Below are 26,218 nucleotides of genomic sequence, written 5' to 3' on the forward strand. Positions count from 1 at the left end.
AAAAAAGTTAAAAGGGGAAGATTCAAAAAAGGAACAGCACTGAACTCAGCATTAACTTAGGCACTGGAAGGGGAAGGGGTGAACATCACAATAGTTCATTATTGTCAGTTGAAGAATTCAAGTCAAACCAAATAGGACAGTCCTAGTCCCTTCTTTACTCACTTGGAAAGAGTACAGAAAATATTTTTCTCAACATTAAAAGTTTGGTACCACCTGAAGGTGTTTTTAAAGCTCTTTTAAAATTTGGTGTAGACTGTTTTGTTTGCTGTTATTTGTCTGATCAAAGACATACATGCACAAAATGATTAGTATGTGTAAACAGGACAAAAAAATTTATAATGTAAATTTCTGGTTGTGTTCTTCACTGTAATAACAATTTCCCAAGTCACTTGTAGGCTAGAATTCAAGTATATTCTCACTCACCCTTAGTCACCTCCACATCTTTTCTGTTGCCAGCCAAAGTACTGTAGACCTTTCTAATGAGCTCCATGTTGTTGAGGAGAGAATTAAATCCATTAAAATAGGAGAAACTGACTTGGTGGGATGTAGTACCTCCAGCGGCCTTGGTAAATTGAAATCAGAGAGAACGAAAATAAAAAAGATGCATAAGTGAAGGAGTTCTGGAAGGACATAGAGCTATACAAGCTTAGAAGCAGTGAGGAATGCATATTTGAGAAGAAATGACCATATTCCTCTTTAATGTTTTTTTAAAGCAATAACTGTTTTTTAGAAGTAACTCCAACTAATCATGACCAGAACCTGTGCTTTCTAATACAACCCCAGAAAATTAAATAAATGCATGTGCAGGATTATAACAATGGGACCAGTAGTAATTGACAGAGTTCAAATTTCAATTGGAAATGTTTTATAAGCTGGTTTATTTCATCTAATGAGCAAATCTTATAAAGGCATGAACATACAAAACTATATCAGATACATGCACACACACATGTGTGCTTACACATGCAAAACTATATATATCAAATACAGAATGTGATCAGCCTAACATTAATATCAAGACCTATCCATTTACTTCTAACTAGCAGTAAATAATTATTTAAGTGCAGAGCTACATTAGTGGGATTTCTAACAAACAAGTATACTATGGTAAAATTATGAGATGTCACATGCATGGATATAAGTTAAGACTGGTCAGAATTCTGATAATCATATTTTTTACGGACTCATATTTCTTCACAGGAGTCAAGGAAAACAGACAGCCTGTCCACTGTGAATGGAGCTTTAGTTAGGGGGTTTCAAATTCTAACCTTCTATAACAAGGCAAAATGTTTTTATTAGGAAAGCACTTCTTTGTAAGGTAAAAATCACATAAATCTTCACTTAGCAATCATTTAAAATAACCGACATGAGAGTTTAGTGTGGAATAAGAGGGGAGGGGGAGACAAGAAAAGGAGTTAGATTAACATAGTGCCAGAGCAGGAAAAGCCTTGTCTGAAGGTGATGTTTCCAGAACAAGGAAGGCTCTAGGAAAACAAATGGAAAACCAAAAAGCTGACTGAGGTGTTGCTCATGGTGAGCACTGTGAGAAGCACAGATGCTGGCGAGAACTCACCCGCTTTTCTTGGAAATAGAAAAGGGGCAATGACCAGCAAGAAGTGGTTCCCAAATCTAAGTCGTCATCAGAATTACCTAGAAGCTCATAAATCCGATTGTAAGACCTCACCATGCATAAGTGGTACAATACAACCCTGGAAGAAACCTTCTGTATTTTTAATATTCACCACTTGCAATTCTGAAGTTCTATGATCAAGGCTTGGGAATCTCCATCCCAGAGTGGTGCAGGACACTTCAGAGACTGTGGGATGAAGCCAACACCTGTACATTCTCTGGGATGAGTGTTCCTCACATATGATGACTGAACTAGGTATGCCTGTACATGTCTCACAAACAGACAACACACACACACACGCGCACACACACACAGACATACACAGCACAGCATGAATCAATGAGAGAACTAACGTTGAGTTTCTGGTCTGCCCATGACTCTAGCAAGTAAGAAAGATGTTTTATCCCCTCAATAAAGAAAGGTGAAGATCAGCATGTCATACATTGAAAAATATTCACCAACATTGATACATTAAAATTTTGTTTTTCTTCCACCAATTAACATGGATAGCTCCATACCCATGGGTTCCAAATCTGAGGATTCAACCAACCACATACTGAAAAGATTTGGGAGAAAAATCATATTTGTATTAAACATGTGTATATTTTCCTGCCATTATTCCCTAGACAACATAGATATAAAAATATAGCTGAGCACTGGTGGCTCATGCCTATAATCCTAGCTACTGAGGAGGCTGAGATCTGAGGATTGAGGTTCAATCCAGCCCTAGCAGGGAAGACTGTGAGATTCTTATATCCAATTAACCACCAGTAAACCGGAAGTGGAGCTGTGGTTCAAAGTGGTAGAGCACTAGCCTTGACATAAATAGCTCAGGGACAGCGCCCAGGCTCCAGGTTCAAGCCCCACAACTACCACCACCAACAACAACAAAAATAATTATTTTAAAAAAATATGTAAAATCACATTGAATCAAAAGTAGTCTAGAGATCATTTAAACCATTGAGAAGATGGGCATAGGTTATATGCAAAGATTGTGCCATTTTGTAAAACACTGTGAGTCTCTGCAGAATTTGGAATGTGAGAGGGTTCTGGAACCACTCCCACAGATGTTAGTGGATGATTGAATATTTCTCTGAAATGCCTTCATATGATGCTAAGACAATAAATTAACCTACCCACTAAAAGGAATCTAAACATACTTCTTGTTCCTCAGTGTATCATGTATGCAATGACATTAAAAATGCTTTTCAAGCTGGGATGTGGCTTAGTGGTAGAGTGCTTGCCTAGCATGCATGAAGCCCTGAGTTCAATTCCTTAGGTACCACATATACAGTAAATGCTAGAAGTGGCACTGTGGCTCAAGTGGTAGATGGTTTTTTTTTCAAAATTTTATTATCAAACTGATGTACAGAGAGGTTACAGTTTCATACGTTAGGCATTGGATACATTTCTTGTACTGTTTGTTACCTTGTCCCTCATACCCCCCTCCCTCCTCCCCCTTTCCCTTCCACCCCCCCGAGGTATTCAGTTCACTTACACCAAACAGTTTTGCAAGTATTGCTTTTGTAGTTGTTTGTCTTTTTTTACCCTGTGTCTCTCAAATTTGGTATTCCCTTTCAATTTCCTGCATCCAATACCAGTATACATGGTTTCCAATATACTCAGATAAGATTACAGATATATTGTAGGTACAACCACAGGAAGGTGATACAAGAACATCATCAATAATAGAAGCTACAGGGCTGGGGAGATGGCCTAGTGGCAAGAGTGCTTTCCTCGTATATATGAGGCCCTGGGTTCGATTCCCCAGCACCACATATACACAAAATGGCCAGAAGGGGCACTGTGGCTCAAGTGGCAGAGTGCTTGCCTTGAGCAAGAAGAAGCCAGGGACAGTGCTCAGGCCCTGAGTCCAAGCCCCAGGACTGGCCAAAAAAAAAAAAATAATAATAATAGAAGCTACAGATACACATGGGACGTTGAAAGTAGTTACAACTGTGATATAACAATTGTCTCCATAACATGGAGTTCATTTCACTTAGCATCATCTTATGTGTTCATAAGGGTATAGCTATTGGGCCTTGTGATGCTCTGCTATGACTTGCCTAAACCTGTACTAATTTTTCCCAATAAGGGAGACCATAGAGACCATGTTTCTTTGGGTCTGGCTCACTTCACTTAGTATAACTTTTTCCAAGTCCTTCCATTTCCTTACAAATGGGACAATGTCATTCTTTCTGATAGAGGCATAAAATTCCATTGTGTAGTATATGTACCACATTTTCCTGATACATTTGTCTACTGAGGGGCATCTGGGTTGGTTCCAGATTCTCGCTATGACAAATTGTGCTGCGATGAACATTGTTGTGCTGGTGGCATTACTGTGATTTTGTTTGTGGTCTTTTGGATAGATACCCAAAAGTGGGGCTGCTGGGTCATAGGGGAGTTCTATATTTAGCCTTCTGAGGAATCTCCATACTGCTTTCCAGAGTGGCTGAACCAGTTTACATTCCCACCAACAATGAAGTAGGGTTCTCTTTTGGCCACATCCCCTCCAACAATTGTTATTGTTAGTTTTCTTGATATATGACATTCTTACTGAGGTGAGATGGAATCTCAATGTTGTTTTGATTTGCATTTCCTTTATGGCCAGTGATGTAGAGCATTTTTTCATATATCTCTTGGCCATTCTCATTTCCTCATCAGAGAAGTCTCTTTGTAAGTCTTTAGCCCAGTTGATGAGGGGGCTATTGGTTCTTTGCGGTTTTGTTTTGGAAGAAGGTAATTTTTTTAGTTCTGCATATATTTTAGATATGAGGCCTTTGTCTGTTGAATGTCTGGTAAAGATCTTCTCCCAGTCTGTGGGCTTTCTGTTTATCTTGCGAGCTATGTCCTTTGCCGTGCAGAAGCTCTGCAGTTTGATGCAGTCCCATTTGTCCAACCATTCTTTGATTTGTAGCCTTTCTGGGTCTTTGTTAAGGAAGTTCCGTCCTGCACCAAGGAGCCCAAGTGTTTCTCCTACTCCTTCCTTTAGTGTTTTCAGGGTGTCTGTTTTGATTTCGAGGTGTTTAATCCATTTGGAATTGATTTTGGTGCAGGGTGATATATAAGGATCTAGTTTTAGTTTGTTGCATGTGTTGAACCAGTTTTGCCAGCACCATCAAGTGGTAGATTGTTAGCCTTGAGCAAAAAGAAGCCAGGGACAGTGCCCAGGCCCTGAATTCAAACCCCAGGACTGGCAAAAAAAAAAAAAAAAGTTTTTGTTTTAAACAACATATATAAGGATTATTCTTTTCATGCTTGTTTGCTCAGCTGGGACTTCACCACTTGAGCCACATCTCTAGAAGACCTTCCTACCCAGACTGCTCTCCAACTGTGATCCTCCAGATTTCAGCCTTCTAAGTAGCTAGGATTTATAAGCATGAGACATGGGTACCTGGCTAAGAATTAGTAATTATAATTCCTTACTACTGAAGCTAGGTAGAATAAACTACTTCATTAGAACAAGTTACAACTTACAGCCACTAGACATTCTTCCACAAAAGGTGTCAAGACATGGGGGCGGATGGTGACCATGATGTCTCGGAAGTCAATGGCTGTGACTTTTCCAGTCTTGGCACTGTCCCGCTGCACAAAGGCTTGCTTGGCATGTTCCAACTGTATTTCCTATAAATAAAGAATGTGAAACTTACTTTACGTCTCTTATTTGTTACTACAAATGACAAGCTAAAGAAATGTGTACATCTTGACTTAACATGCCCTTAGTTGCCTGTTTAGTGCATCCCCAAGCTACTGCCTTTGTCTAAAGGCACAGTCAGATCAGTGGACATATCCTGAGAAACTGCAGTCCACCTGGGATCCTGGGATGAAAGAAACCAAACACTTCCTTGCTTTGCTAGAGTCTGAAACACAAAGAGAAGGAAAACAGGAACCAACTTTAGTAGGTTTGAAGACCTTGCCAGATCCAGCGGTGATACAGAAAATGCACACAGGGCATTAGACTCTCTCCAAAGATGAGCAGTTCTTAACCACAAGCTGGTTTATATTACACACATGATGTAACAAGAATGAAAAGGGAAGTCTCTGTGGGAAATATTATTTCTCTAACACAGATTCTCAGCCTTGACATAACTGTCATGAGATACTACCCTGAGCACCCCCTCCCTCTCTTCTCACTAGATGCCAGTAGGTCCTCCCACCTAGGGTTAAGACAATCAAAAATAACTTCTAACCCTGCTATATATCCTTGCTGAGATGACCACTGCTCTGTGGCTACATGCTTAGATCTATATTTTAATTTATACAATTGAAAGCCAGGAAGTTTCATCATAGATCTTTCTTACTATTCTCAAGAGATAAGTGGATACACAAAATAAAACTTAGCTTCCTATGAAAACTCATGGCACCCCTTCTGCAGGGAGTATATTATCTTCTTCCTCACGATACTTTGCCTATAGGCTCACAAATAGGTCCTTTGAGAGAGCTCATCTCTATGGAATTGAGAAGTACCACTGAAAGAATTCTCAAGGACTTCAAATTATTTAAATGAAATGAGGCTTTATTAGGTGTGATTAAGGAATATTTTTAGTTATGGTGGGATGACTTACAGTTGTACAAAAATGAACTGTCCTCATGAATTAGTGCACACTGAAGTATAAGATAAGTGGTATGTATCTGCTGTGGTCTGCTGCCAAGCAAACTCTGCCCTTCTAATAACCAGATGGGTAGGAGATGAGAGAAGATGGCTAAGTACTGATAATATGATAGCTGGGCAATGACTGTGGCGGTCTTTATTTCACTTTTCTTCTCTACTTTCTCCAATTTGAAATGTACACATTAGAACTGTGGGGAGAAAACAGTAAACATAAATTAGAGCTCTTTTATCCATTTAAAGCCCCCTTTGAGCTGCTAGCTCAATCCCACCTGTAATCCTAACTACTCAGGAGGCTGAGATTTGAGGATTGCACTTTAAAGCCAGCCTCGGTAGAAGAGTCTATGAGATTCTTATCTCATTGATCAGCAAAAAGTCAAAGTAGGACTGTGGTTCACATGGTAGAGTGCTAGCCTTGAGCAAAAATGCTAGGGGATAGCTCCTACACCCAGAGTTCAAGGCCCCGTATTGGCACACACACAAAAATATTGCTTCATTTTAGTTCTGTCACCTATCAGTTTTGCCAGCCCCACACACAGCACTCAAACTTGGTCCCTCAAAGCTTAGTTATTGGCATACTGGTTTTCTGGTCACCTCACTTAGAAAGCTGCCATTTTTATAGCTTCCTTTGCCTCAAGAGTAATCAAATTATGTTCCTTCAAATACAGCTTTTCCTGTTCTATACCCTGATTCCAGAGATTGAGGGCCTCCTAAAGCCATGCCTAAATTGTACCAGGGCCCATAGCTACAGTGTGAAGCCTCTTCGCTCTGGTTGTGGCACAACCTCTTTTTTGACATTTACCTACTTCCACAGAGAGCTGATGGACCTTTCTCATAAAAACCCATTTCCAATGCCGAACACTCTAATGCTTACAAGAACAAGTCTCACTTAGCCTCATCTCCCACCATGTCATGCCCAGTCCTGCCAGACCCTCCATACAGCTTGTAAATTCCACTGAGTGTCCTAACTGAAAATCAGTGCCCTGAGAGTTAATTTGCTGCCCTGTATTCATGCCTGGTCCTTAGTTCTGAGACCTGTTATTCCATCATACATCAGAACCAAAGCTGGCATTCTCACTTTTCTCTACCATGTACCAGTTTTGTTTCTCCCACTTAGTCTGCTGAGAGGAATGTTTCAGGTATAGTCCACACTCACACAATAGAGATGACCATCGATGACAGGTACTCAAAAAAAAAAAAATCAACTGTATGAACAAACCAGAGTCTATTGAAGAAGTAGAGTTCTCGGTATGAAAGCCTCCAATTCAAGAGGACACCAACTGCTCAACAACCTATAGTAAGACATGACCAGTCTGCATTCAACTGAATGGAATGAATGATCTCCTTCAAATTGCCAGACACACTGTTAATGCTATGGCAAGCTAGGATTACTCTCCACAAAAGTAGAATATCTGTTCAGTTGTTTCATTGCCTCTAGTTTGTAACTTAAGACTCCTAAGGATCCTTAGACCACTGTACCCAAACTGGCCTTACGTTCCATAAGTACTGTCTCCTCAGACTGCAGGAAGCCATCAGAACCTAAGACCATTCTGGTAAAAATAGATGCCAAAGAAATAGGGGAGGATTCTCATACTGGAAGAGAAGGCATACAATGGTGACTGAAATGTATCTGTGATCAGAAGCTGGTTCATGCCTGTCATCCCACCTACAGGAGATAGATACTGGGAGAACAGTTTGAGGCTAACCTAGGCAATTAATAAGACCTCCATCTCAAGCAATACGCTAGTCATGTGGTACATATCTGTTGGAATCTCAATTATGTAGGAAGTGTAAGTAGGAAGATCACTACCCACATCCAGTGCCAGGAAAATATAGGGCCCTATTCAAACAATAGCTGAAAGAAAAAAAGACTCAGGGCATGACTCAAAAGATAGAGTGCTTACCTACCAAGAACAAGGCCTTGAGTTCAAATTTGAGTGTTACATCCCTCAAATTTGTTTTTTTAATATCAAGAATCTTTCAATTGGGCAATAAGGAGGTCCTTCAGACATGGATGACAAATAACTTGAGAATACACTTTCAATAACACCTGAAGATTGGAGACATTAAAATTCCATGCAGGGGCTGGGGATATGGCCTAGTGGCAAGAGTGCTTGCCTCGCATACATGAGGCCCTGGGTTCAATTCCCCAGCACCACATATACAGAAAATGGCCAGAAGTGGTGCTGTGGCTCAAGTGGCAGAGTGCTAGCCTTGAGCAAAAAGAAGCCAGGGACAGTGCTCAGGCCCTGAGTCCACGCCCCAGAACTGGCAAAAAAAAAAAATTCCATGCAGACAAGAAACCTGGGCTAAGTGGTTGTTTCAATAATAGAAACATTAGGTGGTGCCTCCATTAAGGTAGAGTACTAGAGGCAGGTTTTGCAATTGTCTGTGGCTGACTATCTGTGTTTTGTCTGTTGCTGCCACCCACATTTCTACCACTATGACCTGAAGACATGGGTCTCCAATCCAAAGCATTTTCTCATGTTTGAAGCCAGGACAAATCCAAGAGACTCTTATTTCCAATTAACCAATGAAAAGTTGAAAATGGAGGTGTAGCTCACTTGGCAGAGTGCCAGCCTTGTGCAAAAAAGCTAAGTGAGAACATAAAACCCTGAGTTCAAGCCCTAGGGCCAGCACCAAAAACAAAACAAAATGTTCTGTCTTTATTCACATCTTTGTTTTTTCTGTGCCCCAAGAGAATGAGGAGGAAAAATATAGGTAGACACCTATGGAGGAAAGTACATCAGTAACAGTGATTTAAAAATAATGCTCTCAGCTGTACATAGTGGCACACACCTGTAATACCAGCAAACTAGAGGAAGATGCAGGAAGATTTGAGTTTGAGGCTAGCCTGGGCTATATACCAAGTTCCAAAACAATCTATTACAGTCAAAGGCACTTTCTTAAATACCAAGGGCTAGGATGTATCTCTTGGTAAAGATACCACTAAGATAGTATGCATTAAGCCCTGAGTTCCACTTCTAGCACTACAGAGGGGGGAAAACAACAACAGCAACAACAATAAAACCAAAGCTCTCATGGGCACCTCTACAGCCATTTGAAGAAAACCCAACACATATGCAGGGCTACCAAGACTGATAGTTCCAAGATTTGAACTTAGAAGAGATAAAACTGGGACTAAGAGCTTTTAGTTTTAGTGTGCCTAGAATACAGCATATATAAAATAATACCCTTCCCCAAGCAAAAAAGATCAGAATGAATAAACAAGCCTTGGGGCTGGGGAGCGGGAGAGGGTGAACAACAGCTGGAGGAACAATATTTTAACCACATGTTTATGTTCAAAACTATCAAGGATAAAAGTCATCAGGCTTTTTTTTTCCTTAACAGTAAACCAGGGATTGAAATCAGGCCTACAAGGCCTCTACCACTTGAGTCAGGCATCTAGACCTTTACCATTGGTTATTTTTGAGATAGGGTTTTGCTTTATGCCAAGAAAGATTGGAATATGATCTTATTTCTACCTCCTCTTATCACTGGATATGATAGGTACATACCACAGAGCCCACTCAAATGCATGCTGAAATGGAGTCTCAGCCTCACTACTTGGCCCTAGAGGGCAAATTTCCTTATCTCCCTACCTGAAAGTAGCTAGGATTATAAATTTGGGCCACTGCTAAAGTCTTGATTATTAAGATTTCTCTTGGGGTTGTGTTTGGTTTTTTTTGGGGGGGGGGTTGGGTTTTTTTTTTAAACTGTACTTTTTTTGTCTTTTCTTTTTTGATACTGGGGATCAAACCCAGGATGTTGCACTTACTAGGCAAGAACTTTGCCACTGAGCTACATCCCAGCCCTTAACATTTCTTAAAAAAAAAAAAAAAAAATCAATGGACAAAATGTATGGGAGTGAGGTTTTAGCAAATACACAGTAGTACTCAACCTATAAACTACTGGGCAATGCTCACTTGCAGAGCAGCAGTTTCCTGTCCAACTATAGCTAACCACACATACAATTTCACTTTAATAGATGGGTATGAATGCACTGCATGTGCCTGATCCAATAGGAGGAAATATGGAAGAGGAATGCAGAATAGTCTCAACAGTATGACCTGGGAGATATGACGTGATCTGAATGAGTTTTAGGCCCCAACCCTTCCTTGAAAAAATATGTGCCCCAAAGTCTGCTGCATGGTCTCAAGGTGATGTATGAGGGGCATTTGATAAGTGATAGTTTTGATTTTTGCCAAGATGCAAGGTTTGAAAAACTCCAACATGCTTTGCAACATATGGAGAGAGTTCTGAGCCACAGAAAAAGAAGGATGGAAAATAACAGTAAGTTGAAGATTTAAATATTTATTGTAGGCCACAGGTTAGGCTAAGAATTTCAGGACAGTAGTTCATTGAAAGCTTTAATGTGTGAAGTAATAATTACTGCATTCACTTTACAGAGATATCTGAAGCTCAGGATGGTTAAGCAGCCCAAAGCCACATAACTTAGGAGTCACTGACCTGAGATCCGTACCAAGAAGTAGCTGACTCCAAAACCGAGGTTCTTAACTTAGTTATAATTGCTTTATTATAAAGGGTTCCTAACTAGATTTGAACAGGTAACAAGAAAAGAATTTAAGAGGAGTGTTTTTGGTGAGAATTTGAATGCTGTAAAAATGAAGCAAGATATAGTATTCCCTGGGAATTGTCACCTTGGAGAATGGAGGGGACAGGAAAATCTGCCATGAAGAAAAATATGAGAGAAAGAGAGAGAGAGAGAGAGAGAGAGAGAGAGAGAGAGAGAGAGAGAGAGAGAGAGAGAGAGAGAGAGAGAGAGAGAGAGAATGAATATGAGGTGGTTGGCCAGAAAGAAAATCCTTGCATAAGATGAATTTAAGTTATAAGCAAAAGTTAAGCTCTCTACAAAAGCTAGCTGGATATGTAGGTATAAATGTTAATTTTGGCAATTAGACAACTGGGTTTTCAGCAAACTACCTTTAACAAGTGTGTAGTGTATACTGAGCCACACGGACTGTAGGGTGTTCCTGCTTCATCTCTTTAAGCTCTCCCAACACCTTTTGTGGGTCCCACCAGTACTTCCAAGAAAACTGAAGTGAAGACAGCCACCATTATAAGAGGCCAAGGACAAAGGTGTGCAAACATCCTGGTGGTGTGGCTCAACCTATACCTATATACAGGTCATCTCTGTGTCTGTGTGTATACACACACACACACATACACACACACAGAGAGAAATATATACCTAAATTAGTCAGTACATACAATGAAGTCTGGGAATATGTAGAAATCCCAGAATGCTGGACAGATGCCATGCCTTCATGAAGAGAGATCTTAACAGTACCAGCAAAGGGAGGCTGGGGAAATGCAGCTCATGAAGCTGATACGAGGGGGAGATGGAGGGAGAACACCCCTCCCATCTGCTAAGGCCATAAGGCCCCAGAGCAAGGAGCTCTTCAGCTATCTCTCAGGCAGCTCTGCTGAAGCACATGAAAGGAGGCCAAATTCCTCTGTAATATTCACCAGTGAACTGTTTTCTGTTCCCTCTATTCTGCTGCATGATGATTAATGGAATAGGCTTTTATTGTAGCAGTTTTGAACTACTTCAACACACCCGTTCAGATTGCTATGGAAAAAAAAATCAAACTCTTTAAAATTGCTAGGTGTACAGAAATAAACATATATAGGGGTTACTCTGCTTCAGGTCTTACATTCATGCTTCTAATAGTTTCAGGCCTGTCATTTCCTTAATAATCTCCAATTTTCAAGTGGGTATATTTTGAATGCAAAAATTCTTTCCACCTCTATTCAGACATACAAGTTTGTACTTTAGCCCGAGAACAATTTACTAGGAAAAAAAAGACCCATAAAGTAAGCAACAGATCCAGATAATTTATATTATAAAGCCAAAAACATGAGGGGAAAAGAGCTGGCTAATTTGTATTGTGTGTTTCATTTTTTAAGTATGAAATTTGAATAAAAGTAGGATTAACAAATCAATTCAACAAATTGGGGAGTCATAGAAGAATTCTGGGCAAAATGCAGGTTAATTGTTTATCAAAACAAAGAACAAAAATATATGAAAGGGGTATACTTTAAAATATGTTATCATGTTATTTAGCCCTATTTTAACAAATTACATCAAGTATCAGAACCTGGAGAGTTTTTAATATACTTTGTTTTCTTAATTTAATGGTAACGTGGAAGGAACAATTTAAATTAAGATAAAAGTCGGTTTTAATTTGGAGTAAAAATGGTAAGTGAATGATGATCTAGGTAGAAAGATTCAGTTCCCACTCTTTACATTTTCCTTTGTAATCCACATTCTCCCCCAGTCAGATTTTCAGAGTACATGATGAAATTTCTCCCCCAGTTTCCTGGGTGGAGCCTTTCATGAAAAGAGCCATCAGAAGTGATGCCACATGCAGCTCTGCTACACATCAACACCGTGGCAGAAACCAAGTACAGAGCTTTTCGATCTCCAATTCCTTGCTGTTCATATTTAATGTTCAACTTCACAGTGGGGAATGGCTGGGGAGACGCTCATTTTTTTTAGGAGGATGTTACTGTAAAAGCCTCTGCGATAGGCTGCTCAACAGAACAGCAAGCAGATGAACACTAGAGACACCTCGGCACAGTGAGTCCTGACTTCCTTTGCTCAGAGAGTGCAAAATGTGTAATATAAACGGAACGTGTCCTACATCCAATTGTCCAAGTGACTAGGAACACAACTCTGGTCACCTTTTGCCAAACCAGCCATGTCTTCCATTTGGATATAAAAAGAGAACCTGACCTACTGAGAAGTGGGCAAAGAAACAACACAGACACCTCCATCCATAATTCCTTTTTCAAATACAAAGGGAAAGTGGATTTATAAAACAGCATACCCAAACTATTAAATTTGCTGGATTAGAATCAACTTAGAATCAACATATGTTGAAAATGCAAACATGATTGTGGTCTCTGGCTATTAAGGACTTGGTCTAGATACTTTCACAAATACAAATGACAAACTAAGATACAAAAAGGAAATACAAATGGCTTAGGTTACTCAGTCCTAAGAAAGGACCTTGTCAATTGTCTACTAACCTGATTAAATAGTTGTGGTTTCATGGGGTTCTACAAGAGCTTACTTTTTACTGAAATCCCTTACTACCAAAGCTTGAGAGTTTGATGTTACCATGATTGAAAGTATATTTTTTTTGTTTGATAAGAGAACAGTTTCTTCTTGGTGTTATATAATTTACCTTATACCAGGATTCTAAGACAATGTAGGAAAATCCTAAGCAATGGCCACCATGTAGCAGTGGGGAACATCTGGTCCTTCAACAGCCATGTAAAAACTGCAAAATAACTTGATACATGACAGGACAGACACATATGCTCTTCTTTGGCAGCTCAGGCTGTCAACCTATAGTAATAAATTTGTGTGACTCATAATCATGTAAATATCTAAATGGTCCTTAGTAGGAAGAAGATTCCTACCCCTGATGTATAGGCAAAACCACAGCTAACCACTGGCAGCAAATCTCTGGCTCTACAGGGGCAGGTGGCAACTGTAGATAATTCCTACCACTGTACTCCTCTCAGGCTCAGAATTTGAATAACCAAAAGGTCTACTTTACACAGAAGAGACTTGGGCTGATCTAGATGCCAGGTTAAACCAGACCCATGGGTCAAAATAATGGTCAATCTGATTTAACAAAAAGAAACAAATGTATTTAGTTGCCTTTCTAGCAAGAAGTATGTCATGGCACCCAATAGGGTTATAACAAGGCTCATGTTATGACTCCATTGAAGACAGGAAGCCTTCCCAATATGAATAGCCTGTCTAGAACACTCAGTTACTTTTGTTCTGTTCACAGTTCTATTAACTATGATTCACTTCTCTGAGTCTCAACATATTCTTCTAACAAAATGAGAACCTGATTAAAACTATTATAATACACATCTGTGTGTTTAGAGCTCTGTTGGATCAGGTAATCTCATTCTCAACCTCCTTAGGGTGGGAGGGTGATATAGGAACAAAGATGGGGTTTAGACTCAATGCCTCCTGCCTATTAAGCAAGTATGTTACCACTTGAGTTATGCCTCCAAACACTGCTGTGTTCCTGTTCAGATAGTATTGAACTTTTTACTCAGGGCCAAACCTCAGACCATGACCTTCCTATCTCAGCCTCCTGAGTTGTTAGAATTGTACACCACTATGTTTGTATTTTCTGAGGAGAAACCACTACACGGGATTTTTACAGTTATTCCCTCTCAAGTTAATGATCCCACCACTAACATTTCAAAGTACTCAAATTCAATTCAAAGACCACTGATTTATTAATGGTGCTTCTTCCTACAGCATTGAGAGGAAGATTCCTGAATTGAGACAAACTTTCCAGCTCCATAAATAGGGAACGGAACTTCTTCAAAAATACCAAATCTTGCCAGGTACCTGTGGCTAACACCTGTAATCCTAGGTACCCAGGAGGCTGAGATCTGAGGACAGCAGTTCAAAGCCAGGCCTGGCAGAAAAGACCATGGGACTCTTCAATTAACCAATAGAAAATGGGAAGTGGAATAGTGGTTCAAGTGGCAGAGCACTAGCCTTGAGTTGAAGAGCTCAGGGACAGTGCCCAGGCCCACAGTTCATGCCCAGGACTGACAAAAAAAAAAAAAAAATTCCAAATCTACATAGGGCTCTATGAAAGTATTATCTTAATTCCCAAGAACTGGGAATTGGTAGAACCACAGCACCAACACACATATTAGCTGCAATGTACTATCTGCCTCCCATCCTTAAAAGCTTCTCTTCTTCCTGTGCTTCCCTCTTTCATAAACACCATTTCTTCGCACTTGCCCAATAATTAATCCCAGGAACTAATATCAAATCCTGCAAATCCTTGCCCAGCTCTTTCCTGCTAAATCACTAACCCTTGTCAGGACTGTACCTTCACTTCTCTTGAAACCATTTACTTTGGCCCATCACAATTTCCATACAACTTGGGTGACAGCTGTTTCACTCTTAAGTCTGAGAGTGAACAACTGGTCTACCTTTCTTTGCCATGTCTATATATATATTTGATTTCCCATATAACAGCTAGTATGATCCTTTTCAAACACAAGTCCAGCCATATTTACCTCTATAAGCTTTTTGCAGCCCTAGGATAAAGACCTAGGGCCAGATGCCATGTTTTTTAAATATCCAGGTATCTAGACTAAATCAATGTTCCTCAAAGTTATGGTTGCCACATGATCTGGAGCATTACAAAAGTGAGGAAGTTTGCCAGAATGGCAGTTTCTTAGGCTCTAGCTAGAAATACTGAATCAGAGTTTGAGGGCAGAGAGGCCCATGACAGCATTTTAAACTAAACACCTCAAATAACTTTTAAACTAAAGTTGATTAAACAGTGCTAGAGATTTAGGGAAATTAAATTCTCTTTTTATTCCATCTGTCTGATGTTGAATTTGTCTAAGCTTCTCTGTGTTAGTCTTTCTTAGATGAACAACGTGAACTGCCTTCTTTAGCTTAATACCCACAATGCCTGTAAGAACAAATACAAACAAAAGTAAAAGTAAAGGCATTTTCTAGGCTGGGAAACATTATATGGGAGATAGCTAATATCAATGTTTTTCTAGTTAACAAGAATATTGGATTTGGCAGCAAACCTAGATTTTAACCCAAAGCTGGCCACACTGGAAACACCTTCCATGTAGATTATATAAAGAAATAATAATTATGAGTGAAATATATACCCAATTATAAAACAGTAGCAGAGAAAAACAAGGAAATGATAGCAACAGACACCTCCACAAAGGATCCTATCTGACAATGAATGGTAGGGTTCAGGAATACTAGATGTACAGCAATGCATAGGCACCCAGTCCTATGCAGAACAAAACATCTTACCCACAGCCTTAGCCCTGGACAAAGTACAGTAGACTGGTAGCAGCATCTTTTTTTTTTTTTTTTTTTTTTGCCAGTCCTGGGCCTTGGACTCAGGGCCTGAGCACTGTCCCTGGCTTCTTTTTGCTCAAGGCTAGCACTCTGCCACTTAAGTCACAGCGCCACTTCTGGCCATTTTCTGTATATGTGGTGCTGGGGAATCGAACCCAGGGCTTCGTGTATACGAGGGAAGCACTCTTGCCACTAGACTATATCCCCAGCAGCAGCATCCTATTTTTGAGTCAGTACCATGACTGTGATCTCACAGAAAAGATAAGCACTAAAGCAGCTGCCCTTTACTCTTTTGGGATACTCCTTTGAGAGCTTAATGAAAGCTATGGGTGATTTCCCCAGAAAATTACCTGTAAATGCTAAATTTTACCCTAGAGTTTGTTTATTTTATTTTTGCATATAATAGGGGATGATGACAATTACCTCTCAGGATAGTGAGAGGAGGCTACTATCAGAACAGAATATCAGAAGGTATTTTGTAAACAATAAAGATCATATATGTATTAGATACCATGATTACTTCTTTTTTTAAAGTGTGCCTTCAGTCTAGGATAATCCTAGCAGAAGATCACAATAGCTCAATAGCAATATACATATGAACACATAAGATGATGCTAAGCAAAATGAACTCAAGTTATGGAAACAAGTGGGTTATCATTGCTGTTTTTATTTTCAACATACCATGTGAAATTTTGCCTTTTTCTTTTGTCTTTTTCCCCCATCGTTTTACCCCTGATATCACTGTAACTGATTTTGGTACCCTGGATATTGTATATATGTGTATTGGAACTAAGGAAGGGGAGGGGAATACCAAAATGGAGAGACAAAGGATAAAACACAGACTGTTGGAATACCAACAGCAATACTTACAAAACTATATGCTATAAACCAACTGTATAACTCACAGGGGGGAGGGGAGGCACAGGGGAAAAATGAGGGAGGAGTTAACAAGTTGGATAAGAAATTTACGTACTCCCTTACCTATGAAATTGCAAACCCTCTATACATCACTTTGACAATAAAGAAATAAATATTTTTTTTTAAAAAGTGTGCCTTAGGATTGATCACTGAACTATATGGCGGAAATGTTTGAGAACTTATACTCAGTGCTCTATGATATTCCACTCAATTAAAAAAACCCCACAAAACTAAGCAAAGGAACAGACATTTCTTCAAAGATACATAAGTGGCCAAAAAGTATTTAAAATGTTTTAATTGTTCCAGTTATTAGAGAAATATGACTCAAAACCACAAGTAAGAAAACTCTAAGTGAAAGGACTGTTATCTCTGTGAATGGGACAGTTAACTAGATGACCTTAGCCACGTACCTGACTGTAAGTCGCTACGTTGGATCTCTGTGAGGGTTTCATTACAAAAAATAAAAAATAAAAAAATCAACTCAGAGAATACCTTGTATAACTGTCTACAGTCTTTCTTTTTGCCTAATCAAGTGGTTAAACTCAGGAACAAGCTTTCAGATTCATACATTAAGAGTGTTTCAAGAATTGTTTTAACACTCAGTCTTTTAAACAAGGCCTCAGAACAAACCTTGTATGATCCACAAATATTGCTGAAGTGAATTCTTTGTATCACATTAGTAATTAGTATGAAATATACTCTTAAACAGAGTTTGAGGTAACATTTACAAACAAGACTTCCATGAATACATAATAGAAAAATTTGTCCAGACTGTTTTCTCACTATCTCCATAAATATTCAAAAGTCCAGCTATGAATAAGCAATGATAAAATGAGATCTTTGTTCTCTGAGATAAGCTGAAGTACATGGAGCATTTTACAGATGATTTTAAAATACACACATCTCTTTTTTTGCCGGTCCTGGGGCTTGAACTCAGGGCCTGGGCTTTATCCTTGAGCCCTCTCTGTGCTCAAGGCTAGCATTCTACCACTTGAGCCACAGTGCCACTTCAGGCTTTTTCTGAGTAGTTTATTGGAGACTCAAGAACTTTCCTTCCTGGGCTAACTTTGAACTGTGATCCTCAGATTCTCAGCCTCTTGAGTAGCTAGGATTACAGGTGTGAGCCACTGGTGCTCAGCTAAAATATACATTTTATCATCATTTACATACATACATACACATTGTTCCCCATGAAATAAAATAACTGATTGGATATAAAAGAAAAAATATATCAGCAGTTGGATTAGGGATAGAGCTCAGGGGGTTAGTGTACACAAGGTCCTGAATTCAATCTCTGGCACAAAAATAATTAAATGGGCAAATAAAGCAATGGTCAATGCAATAGTGAAAGGGTAATAGTAATATAGTGGTGCACTACCTTTTGAAATCCTTCCAAACCAACAAGAAACTAGATTACAGGAAAGAGGCCTGTATCTCTGCTACTCACTTTAGCATTATTATTTGGCATTATTAGTTAGATGGACAGTACAAATAAGGCAAGTTTATCTCAAAGAATCATACTGACTCACTCTTTTATGAATTTCACAGAGTACAAGAAGGGATATACCAATGAAGCAATTCTCATGACTGCCAACATCAGGGTGGAGCTCTTACCCAGACCATACACAAGTGAGCACATAAATCAAGTAAGATCCACCAGATACATGGTAATACATTGTAACACATTCACATTTGCTTAGATATGGAAAACATTTATTAAATGAAAAAAATCTGGAACTTGAAGAAAATGGCACTACGCCAACAATACAAGTGCCTGTACAATAGCATGGGTAACACCTTCTGACTGTAATCAAATGAGCTGCTTTCCAGGGACTCTCAGTGCCTGAATATGCATTCAGGCTCCTAGAAATGACACCTCCCAACTGTCCTTGAAGCTGCTTAGCTTCCTTATCAGTGACAGTTAACCACATGCATGGTGCCAGCACTTTTAAATCCCAAAGAGCCAGCAAACCCAGGCCTGTTTCTAAGCCCTGCTCTACAGCAGAACATGCCTGACACAAAGTACAAGCCTGAAACACTGAAAATTAAATGCACTTTTAGTTTTTGGAAGCTACTTGCATGCAGAAAAGAGACCAAGGAAGTAAAGTATTTTGAAGTTGAAGTTTAAAGTTACCCCTGCATTCAGAAAATAATTCAAAGTAGAATTGGAAGTAGACAAAGCAAGGTAGATAACAAAACTGGCATAGATGTAAGTAAAGTAGATCATAGTACAACCTCCTTTAAAACTGGGTCTGAAGTTGGGTATCAAAGCAAGGCCATAGCCAAGACATTCACCCAAGTAAATGATTAAGGCTTCCATTCTCACTCCAAAATCAAAATAATTTCATGTAGAACACTGAGAGATATATCTACTTACCACCCCAGAAATGAGTCAAATCTGAGTGAATACCTGAGCAGAACCTGGAAACATGACCAATCATCCCTGAGCTAGCTAAGCCTTGACTGGCTTCCTCATTTGAGGAAAGCCTAGAAGCTGTTGTTAAGTGGTTTACAATCGTTCGAATCAGCATAATTGATAGTTACTTACAGGGGGAAATGCGATCATCCTTACTATTGAGAACATCCCATTAAGACTAAAAGTTAATTAGGCTGTGTTCCATGAAGTCAATTTGAGGCATTTGTCTCAATAGCATTATTGTAATTATTCCTCATCAAAATGAATACTGCCTCCTACGGTGTGCCAGTGTCCTGGGTAAACAACAGCAAAATTCTTATAACTCACATTCCATTCTTCATCTGAGTTATTAAAGTAGGTTTATGTTTATATAGAACTGACATTAGTATGATCACAAAAGAAAATACAAAGGCAGGTTTGAGGTGTTTTAAGTTTCAAAAGGCCAGGAAAATAAAACCAAACTTAAAAGCATAATACATTCTATGTACTGTGTAACATTACTATTCAAAGTAAGAAAAAAAAAACATCAATGAGTTAACCTATTCCAATATGCTAGTAGGTAAAAATAGCTGGACATACAGATAGATGTCTATACCCTCCAACTCCACCCCAACCCAAAGTTGCCAGAGCCAGGGGTACCAAGATACTAGTGATATTTCTAGTAACAAAAAATTTTTCTTAAGTCTCAGAATTTAAACATAAAGGAAGAATATCCTTAAAGGAGTCTTTTATTTATCTTTTAAAGTGGCAAAGCAAGGATATAAATAGAGAGAGAAAGAGAGCAAGAAAGTTCTCCATTGAGATAAATGGCATGTTCAAGCTAGACGGCTCAAGAGCCATGGGTCCTTTCAAGTATTAGATTTAATAAAAAGTAAATAAAATTTGACTGTTGTAGAAACAAATCCATAAAAATCAAAATGAAAAGAATGTCATTCATACATACATACACACACGTATATATGTATATACATACACACACACACACACACACACACATATATATATATATATAAAACACAACAATATGTAAAACTACAATAGACACTGACCTCCAGTGGTTAAATGTTAACCCATATTTACCTCTGCCCTAGTACTGGGGATTGAGCCCAGGGCTGTGTGCCTACTAGATGAGTGATTGTCAGTTTGTATATTACTTCTGCAACAGAGTCTGACTACCATTGCTCCATTGGACTGGAACTTGTTATTCAACAGCATCTACCACCCAAGTAGATGAGATTACAGGTGTGTACTTCCACACCCGAATAAAACATTTTTTAATGAAGATTTAGAAGAACACTAAAATGTAATCATACTTTTGAAAAAAATTCCTTAAACTGGGATTACTATTGGCCCAAAGATCATAATCAAAATGGGAAAGAAAAGTGAAGGAAAAAATGGTCAGAGGGACTGGAATGGGAAAGGTGTGCACCAAAAATGGGGTCCAAAAGGAACAGTGACTCTCTAACTTGGCTGCAATCTCTAGAGGTAGACCCCAGAAACAACAGATTCCAAAGCTGCCCAAATTCCAATATGTGGCCAAATTTGGGACCCCATCGAGTCCTAAGTGAAAGATGTCAGATGAAGTGATTCTACAGTTTGATGGAGATACCCATATCTGTTCAGTTCACAGGGAAAAACAAAATGTTGGTAGCACAGAAGTGTAGAGCCTGTCACAACTCCTAAATTCAAGTTCTACTTTCATTTCACTTGACCTAAGGAACTTCAAGGAAATCATTTCATTTCATGGGGCCTAAATGTGTATTCAAATAGAAAGAGATTCTATACAATCTTTTAGGAACCCATTTAATTCTATGACTTCAACAACCTGATAAGAGAGATACCTTTATGTGGAGTAGTCTTGTCAACATTACAAAGCTTGTACTAAATTAAGAGTTGAGAGCTCAAGTCAAAGAAAGTGTCTTATACAAAATGAAATCCTAGGTTTTACTAATTGCTTTACAAAAAAAAATAAAAAAAGAGCTAAACCTACCAGCAAAAACTGAGTGAATTCTGCATAGGTCAAGTGCCTTTTTCTTTCCTTCCCAAAATGTAGTTGTACAAATTCAGAATCCCAGTTAAATGGAATATGTTGATGAATTGTAGTCTGTCCAAAAACTTGCTTAACATCCTCTGAAAAGAGAAAAGAAAAGGTTGGTTGAAACAAAGTAAGTCAAGTTTGTTCTTAGAGAAAAATAAATAGGCAGTTGAAGAAGAGAATCTAGATCCAAGTACATTATATGCATGCATGTAACTGTCACAGTGAAGCTCCTTTGTACAACTAGTTTATGCTAATAATTTTTAATTAAAAAAACTTAGATATGGCTATTTCTTATTAAAAAGGAACTTAGTTTCAAATACACAGAGACTATAAAACTATGGCAGACGCACAAGTCAGAATCCTCACAGAAGCAAGAAATCAAAAAGAGGGGGGGAAAGGTACGTAGGCACACGAGCATACACATAAGTATGCAAAACCCTCCCACACACATAGCCTAAAGGCAATAGAAAACTACAACCAAAGCTAAAATTGATTATCATCTCATTTGTTCTATTTCAAACATATACTATTTCATAGGTACAAGGGGCAGAATTCAATCTTTAGTGGCAGAAAACATACATTAAAAGCATACATATAACATTGGTTAGTCTTAAATATACTCTGTCAAGTTATCAGAAAGATTCTGGAAGCTTTAGAAATTAAAGATTTGAAGTGCATATTCAACAGCTTTAAGACTCTATTTGAGCTTTAAAAGGTCAAAAACTTACACAGCTGTACGTGAAGCCAAAGGAGAAGGGAAGAAAAGATAGCAGCTCAACTCTTTTTAACTTTACACTGCCTTTTATTTTTAACTTGAAAGAGACTTATCAAACTGTCCAAATAACCACATTTCAAAATTCCTTTCTGTTTAGTCTCTCCTATAGAAAGGTTCAAGTGGATGGGGATGTGGCTCAGTGACAGAGTGCTTTTGTGTGTGTGTGTGTGTGTCTCCCCCAGATCATCTGACCAGGGAAAATAAAATGAATTAAAGAGGAGACTGAGATTCAATTACACCTGAGAATAAATTATTAAATTAAAATTCAAATAACTTGGGTTCCAATCCTCACAACAGCAGCCAAAATTTCCTGGACATTTGCCATGTGCCAGGTTTTGTTCTAATGGCTCTAAGTCCCTTGACATCATAAGTCCTGATGCTCTTCAGTGACAAAAACATCCTGCCATAAATTATCTGTATCTCCTTTCCAGTTCTACACATCTACACCTCCGTTTGGAAAGCCCTAAGTCTTCTAACATAGACTGGTAAATTACCAAATGGAAAACCATGCTCAAATGAAGACTTGACCCAGAGCACAAAATCGTTATTTTACATTCCTCCCCCTTCCCCCCCCACCTCCTGCCCATCACAGGGCTTGAACTTAAGAGTCTGGGCACGTAACAAAAATTTAGGAAAATAAAGAGCAAGCAATAATAGCTTTCTGGTTTATCTCTGCTAACTTAATGTAACTACCATTTGATGCTTACTTGAGATCAAAATTGAATCAAGAACTCTGAAATAACAGAACAGTTGCTGATAGAAAGATGGCGCCGAGACAATAGGGAGGCACCCCGACTCGCACCAACTGAATAGCGAGCTGGGAACTCCAACACCCAACACTCCACCAAGAACCCAGCAAAACCAGCATCCAGAAGCAGTGGAGAAACGCAGGAAAACAAAAAGGAGCAAAAAAGAAGAACCGAAAACCTACACGGAGCCGGAGATTAATCGGGGCACCCTCCCCCCACCAGCCGGCCCTGGCCCAAACAGGGCCAGGCTGGGAAAGGGAAACCCGGCGATCGGCAGACAGGTTGCCAGGAGCGCAGAATCCACATAGCGGGAGACCCCACGGACACAAAGCAGGGTGCGGACCAAGACACACCCAGCAGCGACGAGAAGTTCGGGTCCACACCGGATTCGGACAAGGGAACCCAGCGCGGCAGAAAGAGGGAACGGGGGAGCCACCACGACACTTCGCCAACCCCTGAAGGGCCAACGGCGGTGCGGGACACGCACACAAAGCAGCAAAAGTGAGTCCCCCATAATCCCTTCCCCCAACGGGAGACCCAAGCCCGACAAAGACGATATATCTCCCTCCCTCCCCCTCCCCACTCCCGTGGGAACAAAGATTCCCCAAATCAGGCGGGAAGCTCCCAGCAGGCACTGGGAAGCCAGTCTAGCAGGGGAAGGGCGGAACAGCCCCAAGCCCCCAAAGGTTCCTGAACTGGCAGAACCGGCCCCGTCCCCTTCCCAACAGGGGCCAGGGACGGCCGGCAGGGCAAGCCCCACCCGAGGCGCCTAGACCTTGCGGACTCTTACAACTAAAATCACAGGCGCTGGTGGGCAATACCAGCCCAGCAGGGTCACCTGAGCCTGATCTCGTTCCCCCTCCTCGAAGCGGAGGCGAGGTCTGAGGGTGCCAAGCCACACCCGGACAGTCGATCCCACTGGGCCCCACACATACTGCTTCCCCCCCCCAACGGACTCGCGGGAGGGCGCAAGCACAACCCAACAACCCAGGGCTCGCTCTGGGAGGCAGACCCCACTTAAGTGCCTGTTGTAGGGGACTCACAGTGCACAGGAGGGCGGGGCCCCGGCGAAAGCGCCCGCTCTGATAGGCGTGCCCTGCACTGGTGGGCGGGGCCACAGCGACAGCACCTGCTGACGCAGACACGCCTACACAGAAGGGAGGGAAGAACTACACAGACTTCCAGATGCGCAAATCACAAAGAAACATAACTCAGTTCATCAAAGGACAAGCCAACTCGCCAGCTCCAAAAAGCAGCACGACTGGAGAGGAGATGGAGAATAAAAAAGCAAATGAGGACATGTTAACAGGAATGATCGAAACCGTCAGAAATGAAATCAGAAAACAATTCCAGGAGTTTAGAGCGGAAATCTGGAAGGACACCCAGGAAGCCAAGAAAGAAATGGAAGCAAAACTGGATACAATGCAAGCCTCGTTTAAAGAAATGGAAGCAAAAATGGATACAATGCAAGCCGCCTTTAAAGAAAATCTCCACACCCTGAGAATTGAAATGCATGAAAAAATAGATTTAAAATACAACTCTTTAAAGGAAGAAATTTCCACGATCAGAGCTGATATGACAACCATGAATAGCTCTCTGACATCCATAAACTCCGCAATTGAAACCATAACACAAAGAGTGGACCATATGGAATCCAGAATCTCTCGCCTGGACGATGAAGCAGCTGACAACAACCAGAAAATGACCACACTCCAAGAAAAGGTGAAGCTTCAGGGAAGATTACTCCAGGAACTAATGGACAAAGACAAGAGATATAATCTGCGTATAATTGGAATAGAAGAAGGAGCCGAATATCAGAGCAGAGGGCTTAATCATGTTCTCAATAAAGTTATTGCAGAAAACTTCCCCAATCTCACAGGGGACCCCATCCAGGTAACCGAAGCCTATAGGACACCTGGCAGGCCAGACCCCAGGAAAACCACCCCAAGGCACATAATATTCAAGACTACAGACCTCAAGATTAAAGAGCAAATTCTGAATTCAGCCAAAGCGAAGAAGGAAACTTTTTTCAATGGGAAGAGGATTCGAATAACATCCGACTTATCCACACAAACTTACCAAGCTCGAAGTGAGTGGAAGAACACCATCCAAGTACTTCAGAATAACAATTTACAACCTCGGATCAAATATCCAGCGAAACTGGAGTTCACATTCGAAGGGAGAACCAGATCTTTCCACACCAAAGAGGAGCTAAAGGAGTATGTGAATAAAAAACCAGCCCTACAGCGAATATTAAGAGGGGAAGCCCACCCAACAGAGATCGTAAAAGACACACAGACAGATTCAGAAAGAAACTTCAATAGCCAAAGTCCAGCAGAAACACAAGCTCACTAAAGACAAGAAGAAAAAAAAAAAAAACAACAGGAAAAAACAGCCCAACAAGAAAATGGAAGGAGAAAAAACACCCTTATCCTTGATCTCTTTAAATATAAATGGCTTAAACTCCCCGATCAAGAGGAGCAGACTGGCAGAATGGATCCGCAAGCAAAAAGTTGACATCTGTTGTCTACAAGAGACCCACCTTACAGCAAGGGACAAAAACAGGCTTCGAATGAAAGGATGGAGCAAGATCTACCAAGCAAATGCACCCACCAAAACGGCAGGTGTAGCCATCCTGATCTCAGACAAGCTGGATTTCTCTTTAAAGTCCACTCAAAAAGACAAAGAAGGACACTACATATTGATACAAGGAAAAATCCAGAATCAAGACATCACGGTGATAAATGTATACTCACCGAACAAAAGAGGCCCGACATATGTCAAGCAAATTCTCACAGAATTACAGAGCAAGATAGATGCAAACACAATCATAGTGGGTGACTTTAATACTCCTCTCTCTCCAAGAGACAGATCCAACACCCAGAGGATTAGTAAGGGAGCTGAGGACCTAAATAACACCATTGCCCAAATGGATCTAACAGACCTATATAGAACCTTCCACCCTACAGAGACCCAATACACCTTCTTTTCAGCAGCCCATGGATCATATTCCAAAATAGACCACGTCATAGCCCACACAAAGAACCTCAGCAAATACAAAAGAATTGACATCATCCCATGTATTATATCTGATCACAGTGGATTAAAGGTAACCCTCAACAACAAAGGATACCACAGAGCCTATACACACTCTTGGAGGCTAAACC

At 40.1% G+C, this 26,218-nt stretch overlaps 1 protein-coding gene across 1 annotated transcript in view; it reads right to left on the bottom strand.

Annotated features, from left to right (window-relative positions):
* The window catches only part of Slc25a13 (solute carrier family 25 member 13), a 178,651-nt gene that overhangs the window by 66,392 nt on the left and 86,041 nt on the right, over positions 1–26,218 (bottom strand). The window contains exons 5-7 of the mRNA XM_048340063.1: positions 21,480–21,619; positions 5,111–5,257; positions 424–562 (exon numbers count right to left, since the gene is read on the bottom strand). Coding sequence (XP_048196020.1) covers positions 424–562; positions 5,111–5,257; positions 21,480–21,619 — 426 coding nt within the window. The remainder of the gene's footprint in view (positions 1–423; positions 563–5,110; positions 5,258–21,479; positions 21,620–26,218) is intronic.

Source organism: Perognathus longimembris, chromosome 2 (assembly GCF_023159225.1).
Source record: "Perognathus longimembris pacificus isolate PPM17 chromosome 2, ASM2315922v1, whole genome shotgun sequence".
Classification (NCBI taxonomy): Eukaryota; Metazoa; Chordata; class Mammalia; order Rodentia; family Heteromyidae; genus Perognathus; species Perognathus longimembris.